This window comes from Perca flavescens, chromosome 9 (assembly GCF_004354835.1).
Source record: "Perca flavescens isolate YP-PL-M2 chromosome 9, PFLA_1.0, whole genome shotgun sequence".
Lineage (NCBI taxonomy): Eukaryota > Metazoa > Chordata > Actinopteri > Perciformes > Percidae > Perca > Perca flavescens.
Genome location: NC_041339.1, coordinates 2,108,369 through 2,131,391, shown reverse-complemented (window position 1 = coordinate 2,131,391; position 23,023 = coordinate 2,108,369). Strand labels below are relative to the sequence as shown.

The 23,023-nt window shown below is 41.1% G+C and overlaps 2 protein-coding genes across 6 annotated transcripts in view; one reads left to right on the top strand and one right to left on the bottom strand.

Moving 5' to 3' along the window:
* cltrn (collectrin, amino acid transport regulator) overlaps positions 1 to 3,403 on the bottom strand; it is a 4,126-nt gene extending 723 nt beyond the window's left edge. The window contains exons 1-6 of the mRNA XM_028587882.1: positions 3,008 to 3,403; positions 2,624 to 2,682; positions 2,246 to 2,331; positions 1,916 to 2,032; positions 216 to 410; positions 1 to 121 (exon numbers count right to left, since the gene is read on the bottom strand). The exon at positions 1 to 121 is cut by the window's left edge and continues 723 nt beyond it. Of these exons, the coding sequence (XP_028443683.1) occupies positions 1 to 121; positions 216 to 410; positions 1,916 to 2,032; positions 2,246 to 2,331; positions 2,624 to 2,682; positions 3,008 to 3,074 (645 nt within the window). The 5' untranslated portion in view covers positions 3,075 to 3,403. The remainder of the gene's footprint in view (positions 122 to 215; positions 411 to 1,915; positions 2,033 to 2,245; positions 2,332 to 2,623; positions 2,683 to 3,007) is intronic.
* A 3,078-nt stretch (positions 3,404 to 6,481) lies between these two features.
* Positions 6,482 to 23,023, top strand: part of reps2 (RALBP1 associated Eps domain containing 2) — a 29,076-nt gene continuing 12,534 nt past the window's right edge. The window contains exons 1-15 of one of the 5 annotated variants that reach the window (XM_028588042.1): positions 6,482 to 7,000; positions 10,662 to 10,785; positions 11,308 to 11,483; positions 13,686 to 13,794; positions 14,378 to 14,484; positions 14,579 to 14,720; positions 14,837 to 14,900; positions 16,327 to 16,495; positions 16,615 to 16,668; positions 17,490 to 17,568; positions 17,757 to 17,825; positions 18,996 to 19,044; positions 19,627 to 19,763; positions 21,389 to 21,450; positions 21,612 to 21,689. In XM_028588042.1, coding sequence (XP_028443843.1) covers positions 6,812 to 7,000; positions 10,662 to 10,785; positions 11,308 to 11,483; positions 13,686 to 13,794; positions 14,378 to 14,484; positions 14,579 to 14,720; positions 14,837 to 14,900; positions 16,327 to 16,495; positions 16,615 to 16,668; positions 17,490 to 17,568; positions 17,757 to 17,825; positions 18,996 to 19,044; positions 19,627 to 19,763; positions 21,389 to 21,450; positions 21,612 to 21,689 — 1,608 coding nt within the window. In that variant the 5' untranslated portion in view covers positions 6,482 to 6,811. Of the gene's footprint in view, positions 7,001 to 8,262; positions 9,411 to 10,661; positions 10,786 to 11,307; positions 11,484 to 13,685; positions 13,795 to 14,377; positions 14,485 to 14,578; positions 14,721 to 14,836; positions 14,901 to 16,326; positions 16,496 to 16,614; positions 16,669 to 17,489; positions 17,569 to 17,750; positions 17,826 to 18,995; positions 19,045 to 19,626; positions 19,764 to 21,388; positions 21,451 to 21,611; positions 21,690 to 23,023 lie in introns of those variants that run through there. The other 4 variants (XM_028588043.1, XM_028588041.1, XM_028588045.1 and 1 more) reach the window with 4 other exon arrangements.

The following is a 23,023-nucleotide window of genomic DNA, read 5'->3' as shown; positions in this document are numbered from 1 at the left end:
GAATCGCTCATCGTCTGAGAATGACATGTTGTAAACACCGTCACTCGCAGTGCCATTTTCCACCGTTTTCACCCGTGTATCTTCTTCATCATCCTCATCTTCACTTTTCTCGTTCTTTTTGCTAGAAGAAGAAGAATACAGAAACAAGACTGACTAAGCCCAGTGACCACATTTACAAAATGATAAATATGATTCATCTACAGACATCTGCTTACCGTTTCTTTTGGAGCACAGAGGTCACAAGCAGAATGATGATGCCAGCACCCACAGCACCCATGATCACCCCAAACACAATGAGCCACGGGGGGGGGTCAGGGTAGACTGGTGCTGCCAGGGTGGGAGCGATGCCGATGAACTCCAGAGTTTTATCAGTTAGCAGAAAGGCACTGTTGATGCGGTTCCTGGACTTTCTATTGGAAAAATAAAAAAGTTAGGATTTAAAATTTTAATACTGGCTATTTTCAGGCCAATGTGTCTGTCTGTCTGTCTGTGCATGTCTTGATGCAACAATGTCCTGGATGCTTAAATTTTGTTAGAACCAACGGTGATGCAATGACTCTACAATGTCCTCAGTCCTTGGGTCCACTCCCATTTCAAACTGGAAAACTTCCAAAGGTAAGAGGCCTATACTATTTCTGGGGTCAATGATTAAAAAATACTGTAATCAATAAATAGCTTCACTTACAGTATATAGTAATACAGTAACAGCTATGATCCCCACATATTAAGACAATTTCACGTTTACCCAAAACAAAATAACAGCATCAAACCCAAACATGAAAAAATTAAGCACAAACATTGACTCTAAATGTCATTTTTTTGTGACCTTGGACCTCACATAATATTTCCAAATGAGGATTTACAGTAAAGAAGAGGGGATGGTGATGGCGCAGTGGATATGACACATGCCTTTGGTGTGGGAGACCTGGGTTCGATTCCCACTGCAATACATCAACCGATGTGTCCCTGAGCAAGACACTTAACCCCTAGTTGCTCCAGAGGATATAGCAATTATAAGTCACTTTGGATAAAAGCATCAGCTAAATGACATGTAAAGAGGAGCAGCAGCATTATTAGGGAACCCACGTACTTCTAGGCAAGTCCACCTTCAACAGCATTCACACGCTATGATTGGCCAGGCGTCCATGCTTACGCTAGGTAACGTTACCCGATGCGTTCAGGTCCTATCCCCTGACTAATTGGCTATCCTAACCAGGGACGCACCGAATCCCTGGTTATGTCTTCGGATTTGGCTGAATATTGGACTTTATGACGGGGTTGGGTTTATGCCGAACCTTAGAATTTTTTTTCCACTGAACTGAACCCTACGCTTGCACTCAGCGCGCTACACTGGTCGACGTGACGGCGCCGTTGATTACGGGAAGGTGTTTACGTAGGTGGAGCGTTCAATGCAGCAGGCTGTGAGAAAGTGGACATGGAACTGGTGAGCAGAAAAAGTGTAGTTTGGCAGTACTTTCAGTCAAAAGAAGGCCATTCAAGTCCAGCTACATGTTCAACTTGCAATGCCGATTTATCTGGTGGTGGCGAGGACCCTAAACAATACACAACATGGCCGCTGTTACAACATTTGGTATGAAACATCTGAAAGAATATGAGTTGTGCACGAAGGAATCTCCAGACAGCAGCCAGAATGCAGCAACTTCAGGTACGGCAAAGGAAGGACAGTCACAGCTAAAAACTGGTGTTAACCAGACGACGGATTCGGTATTCGGTTTCAGATTCAGCAGAATCTTAACCAGTGGATTCGGTATTCGGCCGAACCCCAAAAATCTGGATTGGGTACATCCCGAATCCTATACTTAACCACTCGAGGTGAATGCCTAACCTCAACCAATCGGGCCTTGCCTAGAAGTTACGTGGGATCCATAACAACGCGTCCCTGGATCATGATCACCTGACAGCCTCCTCCACATCTTCTCTGCTAACGAGCTGTGAAGTGTCCAGCGGTGACGTCACCACGAACCAGAAGGACACTCTGGGCGTCTCATCACACACAACGATGTTTGACACACTGGGGAGGTTTCACGAGACAATAAAAGACCACATCAGTGTCATAACATGATCATAAACCATGAGTCACTGATTTAATTACGGTAAAAAGGGATCATATTACAGTTTTATAGTTATTGTGCCCGTTCCATGTACACAGAGAAATATTCTTGAACTTTGTATTGTATGTTTCTTAAACCAAACAGCAAAAGAGAACACACAAAGGTTTTCTTACTTATATGTCTGGCCGTTGAAGTGAGTCCTCATGGCAAAAGCCAGAGTTGCTCGGAACAGGAACATTTCGTTCTCGTTCCAAACATACTGCAAAAACATGGACAGACCATGTGTTGTTTTCAGTAAAGACCTTCATGGTTAATTGATCACCAGATGGACCTTGTCCTTGTAAGTAGTGACACACACACTTTGAGTGTATTCTAGACTTCTCAGCATAATACTTGTTTATAAGGGTAGCTGTTTGCATGAATGATCAGTTGATGATGAATAATATAGTATGATTACAGTATGAGAACAGCATATAACATAATGAAAGAGATTGTATTTATGATTTGATGTTTTGCTGGTTTAGCGGATGAATATTTAAATGTATACATACAGCTTGATCTCCCAGAGCAGTTATGATGCTGAGTCTGACTTTGTAGCCATCAGAAGCACCTTTAAAGAGGAAACATATTTAAATTCACTGATGGGATCATTTCATGTATATTAGGCTTCATTTCCTCATAGAGTTCTAGAAAGCCAGCATGTATTTTAGAATAATAGTTGACGTCCCATGTAAGCCATTGTTAGGAGGCAAACATTTGAGTTATGTGTCTAATCCGATTTGGTTTCAGATGAGAAGCCACATTCCAGACCTGAGAGGCAACAAAGAAATACATCTCAACTGTCGGCGTCACAGTAACAATGCCCGTGTTTGCCGACAGTATCTTAGTGGGATAAAATGTGAAAACAAAGTAAGGCGTTAAGTATGGTCCCTTACCTGGTGTACAGAGCTGTTGTGCCAAAGCAGATGGCAAACAAAGCAGGACTAAGATCTTTTCCAACATTTCCCCAGAGAACAAGAAGCAAAATAATCAAATGGTGCAAAAGGCTTGATGGAAACTCCCATACATTAGTGATTTGAGGAGATCAGCAGAGGAACGTCATTGGATAAGCCCTGAGGTTAATGGTTAAGCCAGGACACACCTCAACTAACCAGTCCTCTCTTTAAAAAAAGGCGGTGGGGCAGCCCACCCACACTGTATACCATGGAAAGTGTAAAGTGGGTGCTGTGGTGAAGGTGCTACTGTTTGTTCAAGCCTCAAAGGAGCCAAATAGATTTGCTAACGTGAGAGAGGCCGACCTCTCGGAGAACAACACTCAGTCTGCAGCTCGGTCTGCTTCTGTTTACTCAGCAGAGTACAGTGTGTGATTCACTGTGTGTATGATTAAAGTAGCAATATTTTCTGCTCATTAGTTAAAGATAAGCGCAGCATTCCTCTTGGGAAAAAGACTGATTTGGGATACAGGTTACAGGATGTGGACAGTATGCACAAATGATTAGCACACAATGACCCAAAAGTACTAGTACATGTCAGACTAAGTTATTTTGCTTCCTTTAATGTGCCAAATCTTGATTTTCAGGACAAGTTGTTGTGGTTACTTCCCTGTCTCTTCTAAAACATGTTGCTCAGGCCTTACCTGTAGCTTTATTACGTGAGATAGACGATAAAGTGCTGAATAATCCCAATCTCCCATAGCTGAGCAGGTAAACCTATAATAGACAATAGAAAATCACAGTGAACATTCTTGTCAATTTAAGGTTAATCATCCCTTCCGTGCTGACAATCATGCTTACAATTTGGTTAATTGTTCAACCACTGCGTACCGCGTAGTGAAGGATGCCTGACAACGCCATTTATGAGAAACTAAGTTGACAGAGGGCACTCGAGGCAAAGTCTGTTGCCAAGTCTCTCTCTCTCTCTCTCTCTCTCTCTCTCTCTCTCATGATAGCAGCCTATATCTACCATTTTAAATCCAGAGTTGACCACATTAAACTGAGCACGTGACTTACCATAAAAGATGTTGATCCCATAAAATGTCATGAGTGTTTTTTTCCCGTAAAACAGACAACACCCAGGCTGAAACAGCACGAAAACTACTTTTCAGTACAGTGCGAACACAGTTAACACAGTCCTGCTTCATCTTTTTTTATATGACTGGTTACAGTAAAGAAATATGAAATTAAAACACAATGTTGTTTTGTGTTGGGCTGTTCTTTTTTTATCGAAATAAGTCTGATTAGGAAGAAAAACAGAATAGACTTAGTAAACAGAGGTAACAATTTTAATTCAATTTTAACTTTTTTTCACAACTTGGTTCTCAGTTCTTTTGCTTTTCAGTTGCTCCCAGTTCAGCCTCTGCAGAAGGCTGTAGAAGCACAGACTGCACATATTTTCCTGAACAGATGATGGCAGCAGAGGCATTATAGGAACATTAGGAATGAATTCCGCCTATTTAGTAGACACTAATGATGAGTAACATTCATTATGTTTCTTTCTTTAAAACATCTAACACATGACTAGGAGTGCTGTCTTTGGCTGCTTCTACAGCCCCATCTGCTTTAGATAACTGATTGGTTTCAGTGTTGCAAGTTGGGCTATAGACCTACGGTGTGCTATACATTTACAGTATAGCATTAACAATGATGCCATGGTAACGCTACTTTTGTTACTGACAAGCAGTGGGGGAACGTTTTTTAAGTACAATTACTGAAGTACTGTAGATACTTGAGTATTTAAATTGTATGCTCCTTTAAATTTCTACTTCACTATATTTTAGAGGGAAATGTTGTTCTTTTTACTCAACTACATTTGTAATACATGCTGTACTACTAGTTAGTTTTTCTTTTCAGATTAAGACTTTTTCTTTTTTTTTGAAACACCCTAGGGCCGCCTGGGGAGCTCACCTGGTAGAGCGCGCGCCCATATGCAGAGGCTCATATCCTCGCCGCAGCGGCTGCAGGTTCGGTTCTGACCTGCATCCCTTTGCTGCATGTCACTTCCCCTCCTCTCCACCTTTGTGTCTAACCTGTCATATATAATAATAAATTCCAAAAAAAAATTATCTTTAAAAACAGAACAAACAAAAACCACCCTATACATTACAATATATCGTCAAAGATTAAACTAGTGGTTCCCAACCTTTTTGGCTTGTGACGCCTTACAAGAGTCTCAACACATTATATTATATATATATATATATATATATATATATATATATATATATATATATATATATATATATATATATATATATATATATATATATATATATATATATATATATATATATATATATATATATATATATATATATATATATATATATATATATATATAGTTTTTACCAGTTCCACATAGTTTTTACCAGTTCCAGCTAGGAGGGATTTCCCCTCTGGACTTATCACACAGTTTGAAGCCCAAAAAGGTAAAACTATCCAATATTTCACACAAAAAAACAAATAAAAATAAATGTATAGTATTTGTATAAAGATGTAAGAATATGGAATTTATGCAGAAATTTGTTTTTCTTCTCCCCTGCCTCATTAATCCTCTTATGACCCCTCAGATGTATATTGTGACCCTTTGGCCTGACCCCTCAGTCTCTCTGCCTGGACCGGCAAACCAATGGAGCAAAGGTTCTATTACTGGGGAAATATCGCCGATCATTCTGGGAACTCTACTCAGAACAGAGATGGGTGTCCAGATTAGTAATGCTGTTTTTACGCCAAATTCCTATCCTACCTACATTATGTAACTTAAAAATAGTAACACCTGACAATTTTTGCCCCTTTTTAAATTGCAGGAGTGAAAATGAGTCATCCTCAACATTTGTTGTGTTCCGGTTTCACAATGATGGAGACAGTTGGAGAACACTCAGATACAAAACAGGATGTCGGGTCTACATGACGACTCTTTTCCTTGGCAAATACCATGTTTTACCCAAATGATGTGCGATTTTAGGCATTCTATTATCAAATGGCTTGAAAAATAGTGCACATAGCTGTATGCCTCGACGCTGAGGTCCAGGGTTCGAGTCTGACCTGTGATGATTTCCTGTATGTCTTCCCCCTCTCTCTCCCCTTTCTCACCTAGCTGTGCTGTCAAAAATTAAAGGTAGAAAAGCCCTAAAAAACACACACACACAATCATAAATTGAAGTTGAGATCAAAATGATTAAAAAACATAAAGACATTGTTACATTGTTTCCAAAATCATTATAATTACATTTTTTTGAATAAGTTTAGCAACACATACATTTGTACATAACATTTTTCAACACAGCATGAAAGGTGGGAACATTACTAGTCACAAAGATATGAGTCATATGTTTGTGACTACATCTTGGCAGTTTGAAAAAGACTCTGAATGCATCATTAAATGCCACCTAAGGCTTTCTCATTTTTGCCATAGACAGTATGTAAGAAGAACTAGCCTCTTGTTTCTCAGACAATGCCTGCCTCTTCTTCCTGTGCTCTACCGCCGCCAGCAGGCTCAGGCCGGTACTGCTACAACCAGAACCAGCCATGACAGGCAGTAGGAGCGGATGAGCCTGAACCGACGGACGGACCGAGCAGTCACTTTTGTCTGCACAAGGGACGCTCTTCTCGGAGGTGATACCGCCTTCCTGCTGCCAAACACCCGCTTCCGACTTGAAACCGGAGCAGGATGTATCGACCTGTTTGGTTGTAGTGCTTCTCCAGCTCCAGCGGATCCTCCATGCGTCAGCCCCCCTCGGGGGAATGGATCCGGAATCCGTTGTGGCGTCTGCGGGCGCGGGAGGGAGTTTCATCTCCCTGAACGAACCTGAGCAGAGGTATTACTCAGGTCTCCACAGCCTGTGCCAAGCGGACGCCTCGGGAACACTGTCGTCCAGCAAAGTGGCAGAGCTGTTCAAGGCTTCCCAGCTGCCCCCCGAATCCCTGCATAAAGTGAGTGAGTGAGTGTGTGTGTGTGTGTGTGTGTGTGTGTGTGTGTGTGTGTGTGTGTGTGTGTGTGTTCGGTTCTGCGTGCTCATCACATGTTAGCGAGTGCGAAGGAGCTGCGGCCGCTCATCAGTCAACCTCAGTGGTCCGGAGGAGACACCGAGCAGGCTCTATGGTCTCCGAGGTCTCATAATGAGCCATTATTTTTGCTTTGTGGAGTGTGTGTGTGTGTGTGTGTGTGTGTGTGTGTGTGTGTGTGTGTGTGTGTGTGTGTGTGTGTGTGTGTGTGTGTGTGTGTGTCAGTCAGACAGAGGTTACACACCTCTATTTCTTTCCCCTCTCTGTCACGCTGAGAGCAGTCCCTTTACTCACTGCATTAGCCTAGCTGTACATTTCCCTGAATGTCTCCTCATTGTATTGTATTTGTTGATGCACAGGAAAGAAAAGAAATATTTCATAGTGAGGTTCAGGGTTAAAGGCTTTTCATTGTAAGAGTTAAATTAGAGATAGTATCCATTCAATATCCACACTGGTGTCCTGTAGAGAACCAGTGGTTTTGCATTTTTAGACCATTGAATGCACGACATGATTAATTTCAGTCTCGATTAAACATATTTCCAGTGATAATTTTGTCAATAAAATATTGGAAAATAATGGAAAAAGTCATAGTTCACAATCCTAGTTTCCCAGAGCCCAATGTGACACATTCAGATTGTTTTTGTCCGACCAACAGTCCAAACAGTCTAAGAAATAGGGCCTCACGATACGATATTATAACAATATGATATTATTGCGATTTTAAACAATTTGCAATATTCTGCGATCTATTGCAATTTATGCAAGCTTTTTTTTTTTTTTTTTTCAAATTATGTCCCCAAAAGGAACCTTTGTCAACATCTGTTTTATCTAAAAAGATACATTTCGTTTGTTCATCTCACTTCAGTTTTATTGCTGCAAAAAGGGACTGACCAACACATATACTGTATAATAATAATAATAATAATAATTATAATTGATCGATACTTGGCGTCTGTGTATTGATACAGTATTGGCACGGAAAATATTGCGACACTATGCTGCATTAATATTTTTTATTTATCTTTTTCCCATGTTTCTGTAACTGTCATGACTAAATTACTAACCGTCACTAACCCCCACCCTCTCCCCCAACCATCTTGTCGGTGATTGGCTGGAGTGGTGCACAGCCTGTGCCTCTAGTGCTTGTTTGACGTTTACGACCCCTCTGTTGTCTCCTGAGACTGGGCTTTTTCACGGTGTGTTCAGGGGCCAGGCAGCTATTGGATCAAGGAGAGATGACTACCATTTACCAAAATGAAATCACACTGAAACCATGCAGGAACTCATAGTGCACCTTTTAAAGCGAGTCTATGTAACTTTTGAAGTAAGAACTAACATTCACCTTTGTTCGGTTCAGTACACTCAGGGTTTGCTGCTCCAGCCTCACTTGGTCTGGTATGACCAGGCGTTTATGTTGGCTAATGATAGCAAACTTTACAAATATATTCATATACAGTATAAACGACATTATTGAGTGAGTTTTTTGACTTCTTGACTTTTCTCCACTTGTGCTACTTTTACACTACATTTCAGCCTTTGTCATTATTCTGTAATTGTCGCTTGTGGCCACACTGGCTGCTATTTAACTAAAGTTAGAGTTACAGTTAGAGTCCCTTAAGTCTGCATTCATTTCTGTCAAAGTTACATTGTTGGTATGAGGTAATACTGTGCAGACTTTTCCAAACTTTTTAAACTGCATTACCTCACAACGATAATGTGACTATGACAAAAATGAGTACAGACTTGATGTTCACTGTGATGGATTACACAACTTATGCAATTGTCAAAAGTGAATTGATTTTCATATGGCATAAAAATGAATGGAAGACAATGGCCTCTAGAAGGAGAAAAGCTACAACTAAATATCTAATACTATACTGCATTTGAAAGAAAAATCGACAAAAATGTGTAGTATACATGATTTGTAGTTAAGGAACTAAAACTTGCAAAAGTACTGGCCCTGGCACTGTTTTTTCATTGGCATCGAGAACTACTGAGTCACAGTCATTTTGCTGACCCATCACAGGCACATAAACATATTTTTCCAGCTCCGATGAACACAGCAGGTTGTGGCCTCCATTCACGCCTCCCACAGTCCCGTAGGGTCAGCTCCCGGCGATCACAGCCCATTGTGTCTCTGCGTGGGTGTCAGGAAGTATGGCATTGAGCTCCGCTTCCTTCCTGTCCAGCCCTGGATCGCCGCCACCACACGGGGGTGATTGACACACAGCCTTCTGAGCCGTGTTGGGCCCTGCTGCAGGATGCCTGCAGGATCACTCTTGGACTCAGTGCTGACTTCTGGGTCATTGTGACAAACCGCATCAGAGAATCGTTAATGGTGTGTTTCCTCCGGGATACATGATTTGAGTTGGTTTTCACAGTTCTATGTAATATACTCTCTGCTATTTGTCAAAACAAGTGTAATTTCCCATTGTGAACTGTATGTAGAGGTACTGCATTTTGTCTAGTCATGATTCCCACCGGACTGACCAGATTTACAGAGGAAGGATCTGTATGTCTAGCCTGTGTTTACAGCAGATAAGTAGCACAAGCATGACACTTCTTCCTGCTCAGCTGTGTGTGTGTGTGTGTGTGTGTGTGTGTGTGTGTGTGTGTGTGTGTGTGTGTGTGTGTGTGTGTGTGTGTGTGTGTGTGTGTGTGTGTGTGTGTGTGTGTGTGTGTGTGTGTGTGTGTGTGTGTGTGTGTGTGTGTGTGTGTGTGTGTGTGTGGCCGGTAGTCTCTTCTACCTTTCGAAAGGCACACATTACTCTGCAATGATTTCGTAGACTTCAAGTACAGCAAATTTTTCCCATAACGTTTAATGATTGACATAATAGCCAAGTAGCCATTCAAGGTACATAATGGAAGGGTAAATGTGTAGTTGGATGCCTCCCCTGGGTAAGCAACTCATTACATGTCATTTTAATATGCTGCTTGAGTTTGGTTGAAGGTGAAGTCTCTGGTATGTATACATATCCGGGATAAGCACAATACGCTAGGGCTGCAACTAACCATTATTTTCATTGTTGATTTAATCAAATGTACATTTAAGAAAATTCTCCAAACGTATGACATACAGTAAACCGTGTGTGTGTGTGTGTGTGTGTGTGTGTGTGTGTGTGTGAGATCAAGGTTGCTTTGTTTCAGTACTGTATTTAAAAGATGCACTTATAAACTCAGTTATAAACATTCTTACTTTCTGAGAACTTCTCTCTTTTTTTCAAAAGAGTTGTATTATGGGGAATTTTTCCTCGATTGTCCTACATAATCCTAATCTATTTTTGCTCTCCCAAAGCAGTCATTGTACCTCTAATCAGAAGAGCACTGGAAAAACCGATCCCAATGTGCTGCTGATCCCTTACATACTGTTTCTTCTTTTCGTAGTGCCTATAACTTGGCACCACACATTCTTGACCATAGTGTGAAATAATCGCATGCTTAAGCTTACTCTTGTCCTGGTTGGATTAGGTTTCTAAAAAAAGTAACACACTGAAGGCAGTATGAAAGATGAGATTTGATGTAATATAATGTTAAAGCCTATCCATAGTTGTTCTTTAAAAAAAGATTTTAAACTTTCCGTCTTTTTCAGGTGACCGAGTTGTGTGGAGCGAAGCGTCTGGGCTACTTTGGTACGCCTCAGTTCTTTGTGGCGCTGAAGCTGCTGGCGGCTGCCCAGTCTGGTCTGCCCGTCCACCTGGAGAGTGTAACGGCCAGTAAGTCTGCAGCTCAGAGAGGAGGCGTCTTATGGGAGCAAAAGGGGATCATGAGATTATCTTACCATGGCAGGATTTGGTCTAATCTGGATGAAAGGGGAGTCGCGTGGAAAGGGCTAAATGGGTTTGCCCTTATTATAAGAGTTCACAATCAGTCACACCCCAACCAGAGAGAATGTTTTCCACATAGATTGATGGATTATTAGAGAAAAGTACGTTGAGAGTTTCATATTCGCCGTGGTGTGGTTCAGTAGTAGCTCACCTCATAAGATACTTAAATACCCTCATCCTGATTAATTCCCTCAGGCTAATTCTAGATGTATCAAAGGTCATCATACAGTAAGCTCCCGATCAGAAAAGACTGAAAACATTTTTTTTTGTACATTTATATACTTTTGCTTTTGACTTATTTCCAAGGAAAAGAAAAAAAGGAAGGGCTGTGTAATACAGAAAGAAAAAAAATCTATCTTGTCTAACATAGAATCAAAGAGAATTGGAAATAAGCCTCCTGTCTCCTTTTAGATCTACCTCTGCCCAGATTTGTAGGGCTGAAGAATGAACCAGAGATGCGATACTCAGCCGTCCCTCCGAGCATAGACGGTCAGGGGGCTCAGTGTGTGAGCGCGCCTGGCTCCGTGTGCCGGACTCCAGCAGACAGGAGCACCTTCAGACACCTGGAGGCCAAAGTGGAGAAGAAGGTAAGATGAAGGAAATGTCTGATGTTTGGACATCTAGTTCACTAAAACATAACATTGTGACAAGTTATTCTGAATAATTGATTAAAAAAAGCAAATTTTCAGATAAACATGGATTACTGCTAACATGTTTAAGAGCAACATCGAGTGGGTGCTGTCCTGAGGAAATGTTTAGAGTTGAGACCAGGAATGGTGCAGTGAGCAAAGACATTCCAGCCAGCTATAATCATCAGAGCAGAAAGGCCTTGTTATTGAGAGATTAGAGGAGAAGGACAAGCCTCCTTCAAGGTTCTAGAGCGGCCAACAGTATGCAGACACTTACTGTATGTGCAGAGTAGAACATGAGCTTAATGAAACCTTAATGAGGATTCTACAGAACAGGTTAAGCTTTCGTCGTAGCCTACGTAAGTGGCCTGAAGTTTATACTTGTGTGTTGGTGTGTGCGTCGATCTCTTTAGGAGAATAGCACGATCGGCGTGTGTGTGTGTGTGTGGGGGGGGTGTGGTAGAGTGAGTGAGAGAGTGGCGGCGATTTGCTTCGGAGCGAGTACCGACTCTGGAGTCCTAGTGAGAGAACCAAAGTGTCTCCCCTGTTCTTTCTGACCACGGTGGGAGATGTGGAGCAGGAGAAGTTAACCCTCTCCTTGATCTCATGTTGTTTATGGAGAGCCCAGCTCTAGGCTACGGCGTACGGCGTAGGGTCCGGCGTAGGGTCCGGCGTAGGGTCCGGCGTAGGGTCCGGCGTAGGGTCGTGTCTCCACCCTTGAATCACGCTTCAAGAGTCAACAGTATACTGCCAACAATTTGTTACCAGCTTGCTGATGGCAGCAGGGTCACACTTTGGCAGTAATGGCATTCATTTGGGTTCTTAAGCAGTCTAGCACTATTTTAATGCTGTATTATACTTAAAAGATAGGTTCACAATTTTTTTAGTTTTTATTGTTTTTCCATGTGAGAAACACACCACATTTAACAACATGTAACAGCACTAAACAAACACTATACAGCAATCTGGGCAACAAAAATTCACAATTAAAACACATACACCTAAATAATCAATAAAATAGGGGAAAAAAAATAATAATAATATGGGGGTGTTCGCTGAGATCGAATTAGGCTTGATAATAATATTAATTATGGGGCATTAGTCAGTTCAAATTGAATAATACATTTGTGATGTTACAACGATACTACATATAGGTAGAAGGTGGCGTTACGGTCAGTCCCCGTCTGCATTGATGGTGCAGAGACTCCAAGAGCGCGTATGACCAATCAGAGCAGACTGGGGGTATTTTTAGGTAGGAGGGCTTAACTTGACAGGCCGCTAAAACGGAGCATTTCAGACAGAGGGTGAACACAAGTATATTCAGACGGACAGTATGTGAAAAATGATGTGTTTTTGAACATTAAAGCATGTGAATATGTTCTAATAGAAACCCAAAATACGTATGTATGAACCTAAAAATTTGCGTAAAATATATTAAGCAATAGACAGGTGCCCATAACAATGTACAGTGTTCCCCTAAAGAGCTGCAGTGTAAGGATAGTTAGGAAAATGTTGTACTAAATTGGGAACATATCTACTTCATTTGACTAATTCGGACCGCTGATGCCTAATATTATCTTCAGATTAATTTAGAATACATTTTTGCACAGGAGGAGGACTGTGGATTTTGTCCCCATCTCTCTCCCCTTCCTGTCATCTCTCTACTGTACATCTCTTTATGTAATTAAGGCATAAAATCCCCCTAAAAAATAATACGTTTAAAAAAACATTGTTTTTGGATTAGGATTAAGATGTCTGTATAATTTATCGTAATCCCCTCAAAACTGAAACATGGGGGCATCCTGGTGGCATCAGTGATTAAGATGCAGAGGAAGCCACAGAATCGCCCCAATAGTGCACTATCTCATGAAAAGATTGTCTCATCAAAGATAGTTTATAACAGTGACTTTAGTTTAGGTTACATTTGCCTCCAGCCTCACCAGACCACAATGCAATATAGCCCATTTTGGTATGAGTTGGAACAGGCTGTTCATAACATTAATGTGCCACTGGAAATGTGCATAACCCAGTCACACTGTCACGTCAGTGGGAGAGTTTCCAGCGTCTTGTCAGATCTGTTCTGGGAGTAATAAGCAGTACATGCACAGAGGCTACTTATAGTTCAGTGTATGTGAAATAACAAATATTCTGTCTCTGAAGGAACCTTGGTCCCCGCCGCGATCCCCGAGCAGTTCACCGCCTCGCTCCCCACTCATCTACCGCGGCTACCCGTACACCAAGAAGAGAAATGGGGCCGACTCACAGATCGGTAAAACAATTTTTAGTCCTGTAGCAGCGATACACTCTGCAGATCTGATCCGCATCTGTTTGTTTTCCTGATCAGCCCAGAGGATTTCTATTACATCAGGTTTTTTTTGTTTTTATTTCAGTTTTCAAGCTTCCACTGTTTGTAGAAACAACTCGCCCCTCACATCTGTTTTTATCACCAGGAAATGTCCTTGTTTGTAGCAAAGTGAATAAACTGTAATGCAGCATGTTTGGATCATTTTCAGAACATCACACTTGCTTGTAGTCTCTTTGATAAAGTGCCTTCCCTGTTGATTGCTGCTGTAGGTAACTAAAATGCAGCAGCGGCCTGAAAACTGCAAGAAGTACATGTCTCGCTCCAGTCGTGTGTTATGAATAAGAAATGAATAGAAATGTAAAAGATGAGGTTTTACTGGATCTCTGGCACATGTTCCTGGTTTCTCTCGCCTCGCTTTACCCTCTCCTGGTCCCTTTGATCTGTAAATCTCTTATTCTCTCTGATCACATTTTGGAGGGGTGTAATCGTTATGTTAGTCTCAGGTTTCTCCCCCACCAAAGCCGTGTTTTTCTCTCCTATCCTTCAGCCTACGAAAGCAAACATTCCTCACGGCCGATCGTTCTGCTAGAGCAGCACTCCTCGCCCAGTAACCACGGGACCAGAGCCAATGCAGACCATCTTGCTATGGCTCGGGTAAAGCCAGATTTTGTATAGCTTTACGATCATTTAAATAATTCTTCATAGTTCTTTATGTCTATATTGTGATTTGTATGTATATGCTTCCCAGGCTTCCTCATCAGAGAGGCTGGACCAGCAGGGTGCAGTGGACTATTCTGACGATGACCCCTGGAGGATCACAGAGGAACAGCTCGAGTATTACACTAACCAGTTCAAAACCCTGCAGCCTGACCTTGGGGCTCTCATCCTGGGTATGCCCCCCCCACACACACACACACACACACACACACACACACACACACACACCTATTTATACATTTAAAAATGACATTCAAACTATTTTACCACATTCTAACTCTTTCTCTAGGAACCATTGCAAAGAACTTCTTCACAAAATCCAAGCTCCCAATACCAGAACTTTCCCACATTTGGTAAGTGCTGACTCATAGTGTTGTCTGTCCTTGTTCTGTATTGGGGTCAGTTGGCTGTTTATCAGCCAAGCACCTCAGCATGCCCGCTGAGTCACACAGAGGCCTCCTTTTCTTCACTGTCTTCTCATCCTCGAACAAACAAGGATATAGTTGTACCTGCTTTATCATATAATAAAGAGGGTGACTAAATAAAGGAATATGTAGTTGGAAAATATAAGATTGTGGTCTGTATTGAAATATAAATTAGTTAATAAGATTCTACTTACAATCTTAAGGTTAAATTTACGTGCAGATAAATAATTAGCTTTCTTGGCAAGAGTAATACTGTATGAGATGCCACTCCTATGTCTGTATGGTAAATCTGAAGCTACAGCCAAGAGACAGTTAACGTTAGCTTAACACAAAGACTCGAAACAGGGAGGAAAAGCTAGCATGTGCAAAGGCAACAAAACCCGACAAGCACAGTGTGTAATTTTACACTTTCATTTCTGTATTTTGTATATATCTATGGACAGAGCCTGGCTGTCGTAGCTGTTACCCCATGTTTCCAGTCTTTGTGTTAAGCTAACCAACTGCTACTAGTTAGCATAGCTAACACCAATATTGAACTAGCTTATCCTTTAAATGTTAGTTAGTTAGTTAGGTAGTTAGCATGATAAACATAGTTTGTTAAATCCATTTAAAAACCAAGGTGTAAAAATGACACACTAGTTTTATGGGGTGGTGCTGCTAGGTGGATTTTTATTACCTTTGGTCAGAGCCAGGCTAGCTGTTTCCAGTCTTTATGCTAAGCTAATTGAGAATGGTATCAATCAGCTAGAAAGCGAATACGCATATTTTTTCAACACATCAAACTATTCCTTAATGTTTACTATATCAAAAGTTTTCATGATGTTTCTATGCTATACAATAATACGGTATCATGTTTAAGAGGCTAAAAGTAGTGATAACACTTTATTGTACTGGTCTATGATTTCAGAATAATTTGCTACTTTTCTATAAGGTTTCTGGAAAGAATGTGATTTGACAAATTATAGGGAAAATACAAATTGTTCAAATTCTAATTTTCCAATTTCGAATAATAAATCAACTAGCAATACATTGCGAGCGTAACTATAGAGTTTTGGTCAGTGCAGAGCAGATCAGCTGAACATGGCGTCTATGAATTATGAATTAATATTTACTCAGGTTTAAATTAAGCTTTTCTTTTTTTAAAGATTCCCATTTTTTCCTAAGAATTAATACCAAATGAAACAGATTATTGTATACAAATTGTTTGGAAATGATTCCGTAATTATGGACCCGCAAAAATAAACCATAACCAAGATCGTTTCTTACAGCACCATTACTGATAACTTAAATTGAATAATCAGCTTCACTCACGGGTTTTCCAGATATTTCTAATTTTCTCAATTAATTTTTTAAGGGAGTTGAGCGATGTGGACAGAGATGGAGCTCTCACGTTCCCTGAGTTCTGCACAGCCTTTCACTTGATTGTGGCACGCAAGAACGGTTACCCTCTCCCAGAGAGCCTTCCCCCAACCCTGCGGCCAGGGGTCATGCAACAGGAAGAGGACATACCGGATACTCCCGAAGTAAGGGAAACAGCTGTGATTCTCTTATTTGGAACACTCATAAACCTATGAGTCATTGCTTTAGTTCACTGGCTACTCTTACTTCCGAATCCAACTCTTTACGCTGTGTTTTTTTGCAGAGTGCAGAGCCTCTTATTGTCTTTGAGGATGCCGAACCAAGGCCTAGTCAGATGGTAAACTAGATTCTCTTGTGCCAGTTAAAGCCTCGGAACACCTACACAGGTGATTTCAGATATTCTGGCTGATTGGACTCTGCTCAGGTTGAAGGTGGGCTGGAGCTTAGATGGGAATTTATAGACCTTTTTTACAGCAGACATGTTGACATGTCATAGTAGGAAAAGCACAGGTGTATTCAAAACCATTACTGATGGCTGCATTCCACTTAGGAGAGGTCCTGGTATTGTGCATGCTGACTCACTGAAATAGCTTACTGGGACACTTGATGGAATTGAGCCATTGTTGATGGTGATCAATTTCAGCTGTGCTTTTCCTACTATGACAAGTCAACATGTCTGCTGTGAAAAAGGTCCATTAGGTCACAATTCTTTTCTATCAGTAAGAATGATGAAGCTGTCATTTGTCCTTTCTTAACAGGGGCAACAAAACTAACAGGAGACTCAGGAAGATGTCAATCAATCAATATATACACACCCACGCAGTCCTGGGAAGAGGTCCAATCAGCCAGATTAACTGATAACACCTGTGTGGGTGTTCCGGACCTTTTTTCAAAAAAAAAAAAAAAAAAAAAAAAAAAGCTTCATGTGGAGTCCCTGTTTGGTGCCTGTAGGAGGCACTAACACGCTGAGCATGAGGCTTCTCCATTGGTCCAAGAGCATTCCCATCAAAGTGTTGAGCTAAGAGCATAGTGCATTTGTACCGCATGTGTAGTGCATGTTAGGAAGTATCTTTGCAGCCAGTGTTGTGTTCTTCCTTCTCATATAGCAGATTCATATACAGCATTTGTGTTGCTTTTTTTTTTTTTTTTTTTTTTTAGGATCGGAGCATTATAGAGAGGCTCCAGCCAAGCCTGGCCACAACAAAACAAGATTTGAAAGAGGAATCATGTAAACAAGGTAAAATGAGATGTGCCATTTTTCAGTTTGTTTAAGCAGTTAATCCAAAAAATATTATAATTTTAAAATCCGATCCACATGCATCTTTTCTACCTTATTTTTAATTTTGAAATCAGAATATGTCCGGCAAGCAACATCTTCATGTAGCTAGTCCTACTGTTGATGTATCACTGTGTCGGCAGATGTAGGTGTGAAGAGGATGACAACATCTCAAGAGAAACGGACTCTGCAATTTGGTGGTTTTCCTGATAGGCCAGGTGATAACTAAAAGTCCTTTAATTGTGGTGACATTAAAGGTCCCATGGCATGGACATTTTTTTAACATTAATATGCGTTCCCCCAGCCTACCTATGGTCCCCCAGTGGCTAGAAATGGTGATAGGTGTAAACCAAGCCCTGGGTATCCTGCTCTGCCTTTGAGAAAATGATAGCTCAGTAGGGCCAATCAGGAATCTTCTCCTTATGAGGTCATAAGGAGAAAGGTTACCTCCCCTTTCTCTGCTTTGCCCGCCCAGAGAATTTGGCCCCCCCATGAGAGGGAGACCTCATGGCTTTCAAACGAGCAAAGTGGCAGTTGGTCAAGGCCACACCCCCACCCTCCACCTTGCCCCCCTGCCCCAGATACAGTATTAGGGGACCACTAAGGTCTATATAAAAGAGACTTCAGATACAGTATTAGGGGACCACTAAGGTCTATATAAAAGAGACTTCAGATACAGTATTAGGGGACCACTAAGGTCTATATAAAAGAGACTTCAGATACAGTATTAGGGGACCACTAAGGTCTATATAAAAGAGACTTCAGATACAGTATTAGGGGACCACTAAGGTTTATATAAAAGAGACTTCAGATACAGTATTAGGGGACCACTAAGGTTTATATAAAAGAGACTTCAGATACAGTATTAGGGGACCACTAAGGTCTATATAAAAGAGACTTCAGATACAGTATTAGGGGACCACTAAGGTCTATATAAAAGCATCCAAAAAGCAGCATGTCATGGGACCTTTAAAGTGAATACTTTGTTCCTCTACACACACACACACACACACACATCATGTGTCACAGCTTTGACATGTAGCCCACTACCTTCAGTGCTTTTACTGTGTTGGGAATCTTGTCACATTTGGTGAAAATGTGTGGTTAGTTCAAGAGTGAATTAGTTGACGGACTTTTCAACAATTTAAATATTTCTGTAAGCCCACCACAGTGTTCAGGTATGTCAGAATGTTTTGATATATTTTGGTAATTAAAAACAATCTAAAAAAAAACATTTAAATGATGTTTAGTGTTGATTAGGCTTCTTTAATCACATGCAATCACAGTTTGTGGTTCCACAGGGAAGTAGTTGCTTCTCATACTACAACTCAGACAAGACCAAAAGTTCTGATGTGCCTTTTGTTCATTTAATGTATCCCTCCTCACAGAGGCGCCTCAGGACCTGGACCCACACATGAGGACAAAAACCAGACCGAGGTAAAAAAAATCACCCCATGAATTACAAGTGTTCTGAACTCCTGCATGGCTCTTTAATTATACTTTTTTATACTGTACAACAGAGATCTTCAACCAAGGGTCTGTGACCCCTAGGGGGTCCTCAGAGTTACTACAGGGGAGCTGCCAAATTATTGTTTGATAGATAGTATTTGAAAGGTTGTTTTGTTTTTCAAAAATTAAAATGTCTGAAAATATACATTACCATGAATCCAGCATAGTATAAGCAAAGATGAATTCGTACAAAAAAGAGCACATTTAATTTACAACAAATAAACATTTGTGATAGGCTTACTAAGTAAGGTAGTCACTATATACAGTATGCTAGCATCCACAGATACAGTTTACCTTAACGCTTAAGGACTCACATTGCCTTCCACATGTACAGTATATTTAACATTCAAATGATGTATAAATAATATATGAATGTCCATCCATTCGGCCCAGTTTAATATGCAACTACATTTGCACCCAATATATGTAGTAGGGGTGTCTCTGTCTCTCTTGGCCAAAAAAATCAGTGAAGACGCCTGCTCTATAATACTTTTGTGACCTCACATCCAGGTCCCACTCCAGCACTTCTTTTGAAGATACGATGAAGAAAGCAGAAGAGCCCCCCACCCCTCCACCTCGCCCCCAGAAAACCCACTCCCGAGCCTCCTCGCTGGACCTCAACAAGCTCTTCCAGCAGGGTGCTCCAGGTACGGCCATGTCTTCACTCAGCTCTTCGCACAATCTTAAGGGCTCCTGCACACTGCCTGCAGGTTAGAGCGTGACACACACGTCTCAGAAAACGCGTGCATGCAAGAAACAGGACCAATGCCTATTTTTCACGCAAGCATATTAGAAGTGTTTTAGGCTAAATAGAATACAAAAAGATGTTTATATGTCATTTTGACACGAATACATTTAATAAATGACATGTTGATGTTTCAAAGTCTCTAGGTTTTGACATAAATGCAGATATAAATGTAATTAAAAAAAAAAAAAAATAATTATTATTGATTTTCAAATATTGCACTTGTCAATACAGAACAAAATATTCTGTAGCCTATTTTGCCGTCAATACTGCTGAAATTGTCTTTGCTGTAATCAAATCAGTATATATTTATGTTTTAACATGGTATTTCATTTTATCAATGGGAAACCATGTGTCCAGACAAGGCTAGCAGCAGCAGCGCCGCGTCAGACACCTTTCTGGTGTGGAAAGAAACGTAGAAAACGCCACGCAGCTGAGACGCAACAGAAACGCCACACTCACGCCACGCAGCCAGTGTGCAGGAGGCTTAAGTTTTCTAACACGCAGGCTCAGAGCACCAACCGCCCGGAGTTATTGTGTTTGTTCTGTTTGTGACAGTTCTCCTTTCATGGGGAATCAAAAGGGGAAATGGAGCTGGGTGGGTTTTAGTGTTCAGTCTGAAAGGTGAGAGGCTCATAACCGTGCGAGTCAGTGTCTGGTTATGAAAATGTGGGTGGTTTATTTGTGTTTTAAAGGTCCTATGGCATGCTGCTTTTTGGATGCTTTTATATAGACCTTAGTGGTCCCCTAATACTGTATCTGAAGTCTCTTTTATATAGGCCTTAGTGGTCCCCTAATACTGTATCTGAAGTCTCTTTTATATAGACCTTAGTGGTCCCCTAATACTGTATCTGAAGTCTCTTTTATATAGACCTTAGTGGTCCTCTAATACTGTATCTGAAGTCTCTTTTATATAGACCTTAGTGGTCCCCTAATACTGTATCTGAAGTCTCTTTTATATAGACCTTAGTGGTCCCCTAATACTGTATCTGAAGTCTTTTTCCTGAAATTCAGCCTTGGTGCAGAATTCCAGCCACTAGAGCCAGTCCCACAATGAGCTTTCCTTAGGATGTGCAATTTCTGTGTCTGTAGCTATTGAGGAGGGGGGGGGGAAGGTGGAGGGTGGGGGTGTGGCCTTGACCATCTGCCACTTTGCTCGTTTGAAAGCCATGATGTCTCTCTCTCGTGGGGGGGCCAAATTCTGTGGGTGGGCAAAGCAGAGAAAGGGGAGGTAACCTTTCTCCTTATGACCTCATAAGGAGAAGATTCCTGATTGGCCCATCTGAGCTATCATTTTCTCAAAGGTAGAGCAGGATACCCAGGGCTCGGTTTACACCTATCACCATTTCTAGCCAGTGGGGGACCATAGGCAGGCTGGGGGAACGCATATTAATGTTAAAAAAACCTCATAAAGTGAAATTTTCATGCCATGGGACCTTTTTAAAGAGCAAAATGTGACTCCTGAGAGGTGAATAGAAGGTACGTCACTGTAGTTAAAAGCTCAGTGATATTTTGTCTGGATTTTAGGAATAAAAAGTGGATGGTTTCCGCCTCCTCCAGCCCTCCCTCCTAGACCATTGACTTCACAGGTAAGCCTGGTTTGATTATGACAGCAATCCATGCCAATGTGCTCTTACGTCAAGAGAACAAAGCCTTTGGTGTTCCTCTGAACTCAAACTGTACTTCTCATGAATTAATGTCGACAGAATGCTTTGGTTCATCAGTACCTATCATCCTCTCTCTTTGTCAGGTTTCTCATTTTGTCAACGTTTCAGAGAAAACTGTGCAGCAGCCAAACTTTGCTGACTTCAGTCGCTTTAGAGAAGAGGTGAGCACAAAGTCTGATTTTTCTTCTTTGCTTTGTCTTGTTTGCAGATGTAGCAAGCCCCAAAAAAGAGACAAATTGTCTCTGAGAAAGGGGAGGCAAACTCAGTTCCTACCCACATTGTCAGCGTTTTCCACTCCCTGATTTTCCGCCTTCCATCTCACATCTTGCATCTTAAACGTAAACATGTCTCTACGGTCATGTCTGTCAAATATACGGGCCTCTATTTCAAGACATCAAACTACTCTCAAGGTTCTGACAGCGGCGGACATCAAACTCCGCTCTGCTGTGGACTGCAAGCAGACATATCAAGGATGTATTTATGGCTGACGTGACATGTCGCTCATTTAGTCCCTCCATCATTCTCTCTGTCCTTCCTTTGTCTTCCCTGACACTTTTTATGATTTCATTTTAGTATATACTCGTATCCTGTTACACAACACGACAATTGAGTGCATGTTTAATATTCAACCTCAGTCCATTGCTTGCTTCTGAAACTGTACTGACACATTGTGGTGTGCATTCGTGTCTCCTTCACTCTCAGTTTATAAAGTAAGTTAGTTTTATTTTATTTCTGTGTCGTGCCCAACATTTGGCCCATCCCATATGGGATTCCAAGACCCCACTATTCAACAGACATCTTCCGGTGTTGCATATACAAATCATGTGGAGAAATACATGAATAGCAGAAAAAAAAAAAAAATGAAAAAAAACCAAAACAAATCAATCAAAAATACAAATCATCGCGTTAAAGAGCTTTTGTTCCCCCCTTCTCCCGGGCTTTCTCAAGATAACTGGCTACTTTATATGTTTCACATGTGAACAGCCATATCAGTCTTTCAGCATTATCCATATCAACAAAATCAATATATGTTTTTTTATCTTATTAACAAGGCATCTCGCTGTTGACTGTGAAAAGGACAGTAGAAAAACAAAACGGAACTCATTTTATCTATATCATTCAAACAACACATTGGACAGATCTGCTTTTCTTCTTCTACATGAACATATCGTTCTTGGTTTATGGTGCGTTCCACTTCCGGAACTGGGAATGAGGTCACACCCGAGTTCAATGCGTTCCATTTAAACAAATCGGATGTTCATTTGTGGGGTTAGCTCTAGCCAGGTTAGCCATTGTTAGGAATACCAGTTGATAACAACGCATTATGCTGTTTTTTTTTGCATACAAACAGCGTAACAACATGTCCACTGATAGAAGTTGGACAGGACTGTGTATATGACTGATTTAGTGAGACACAAATAAGACAGAAGTGCTTATAACTGTATGTTACTATAGCTTTCATTACTGTTGATGAGCATCCATCCAGTACAAATGG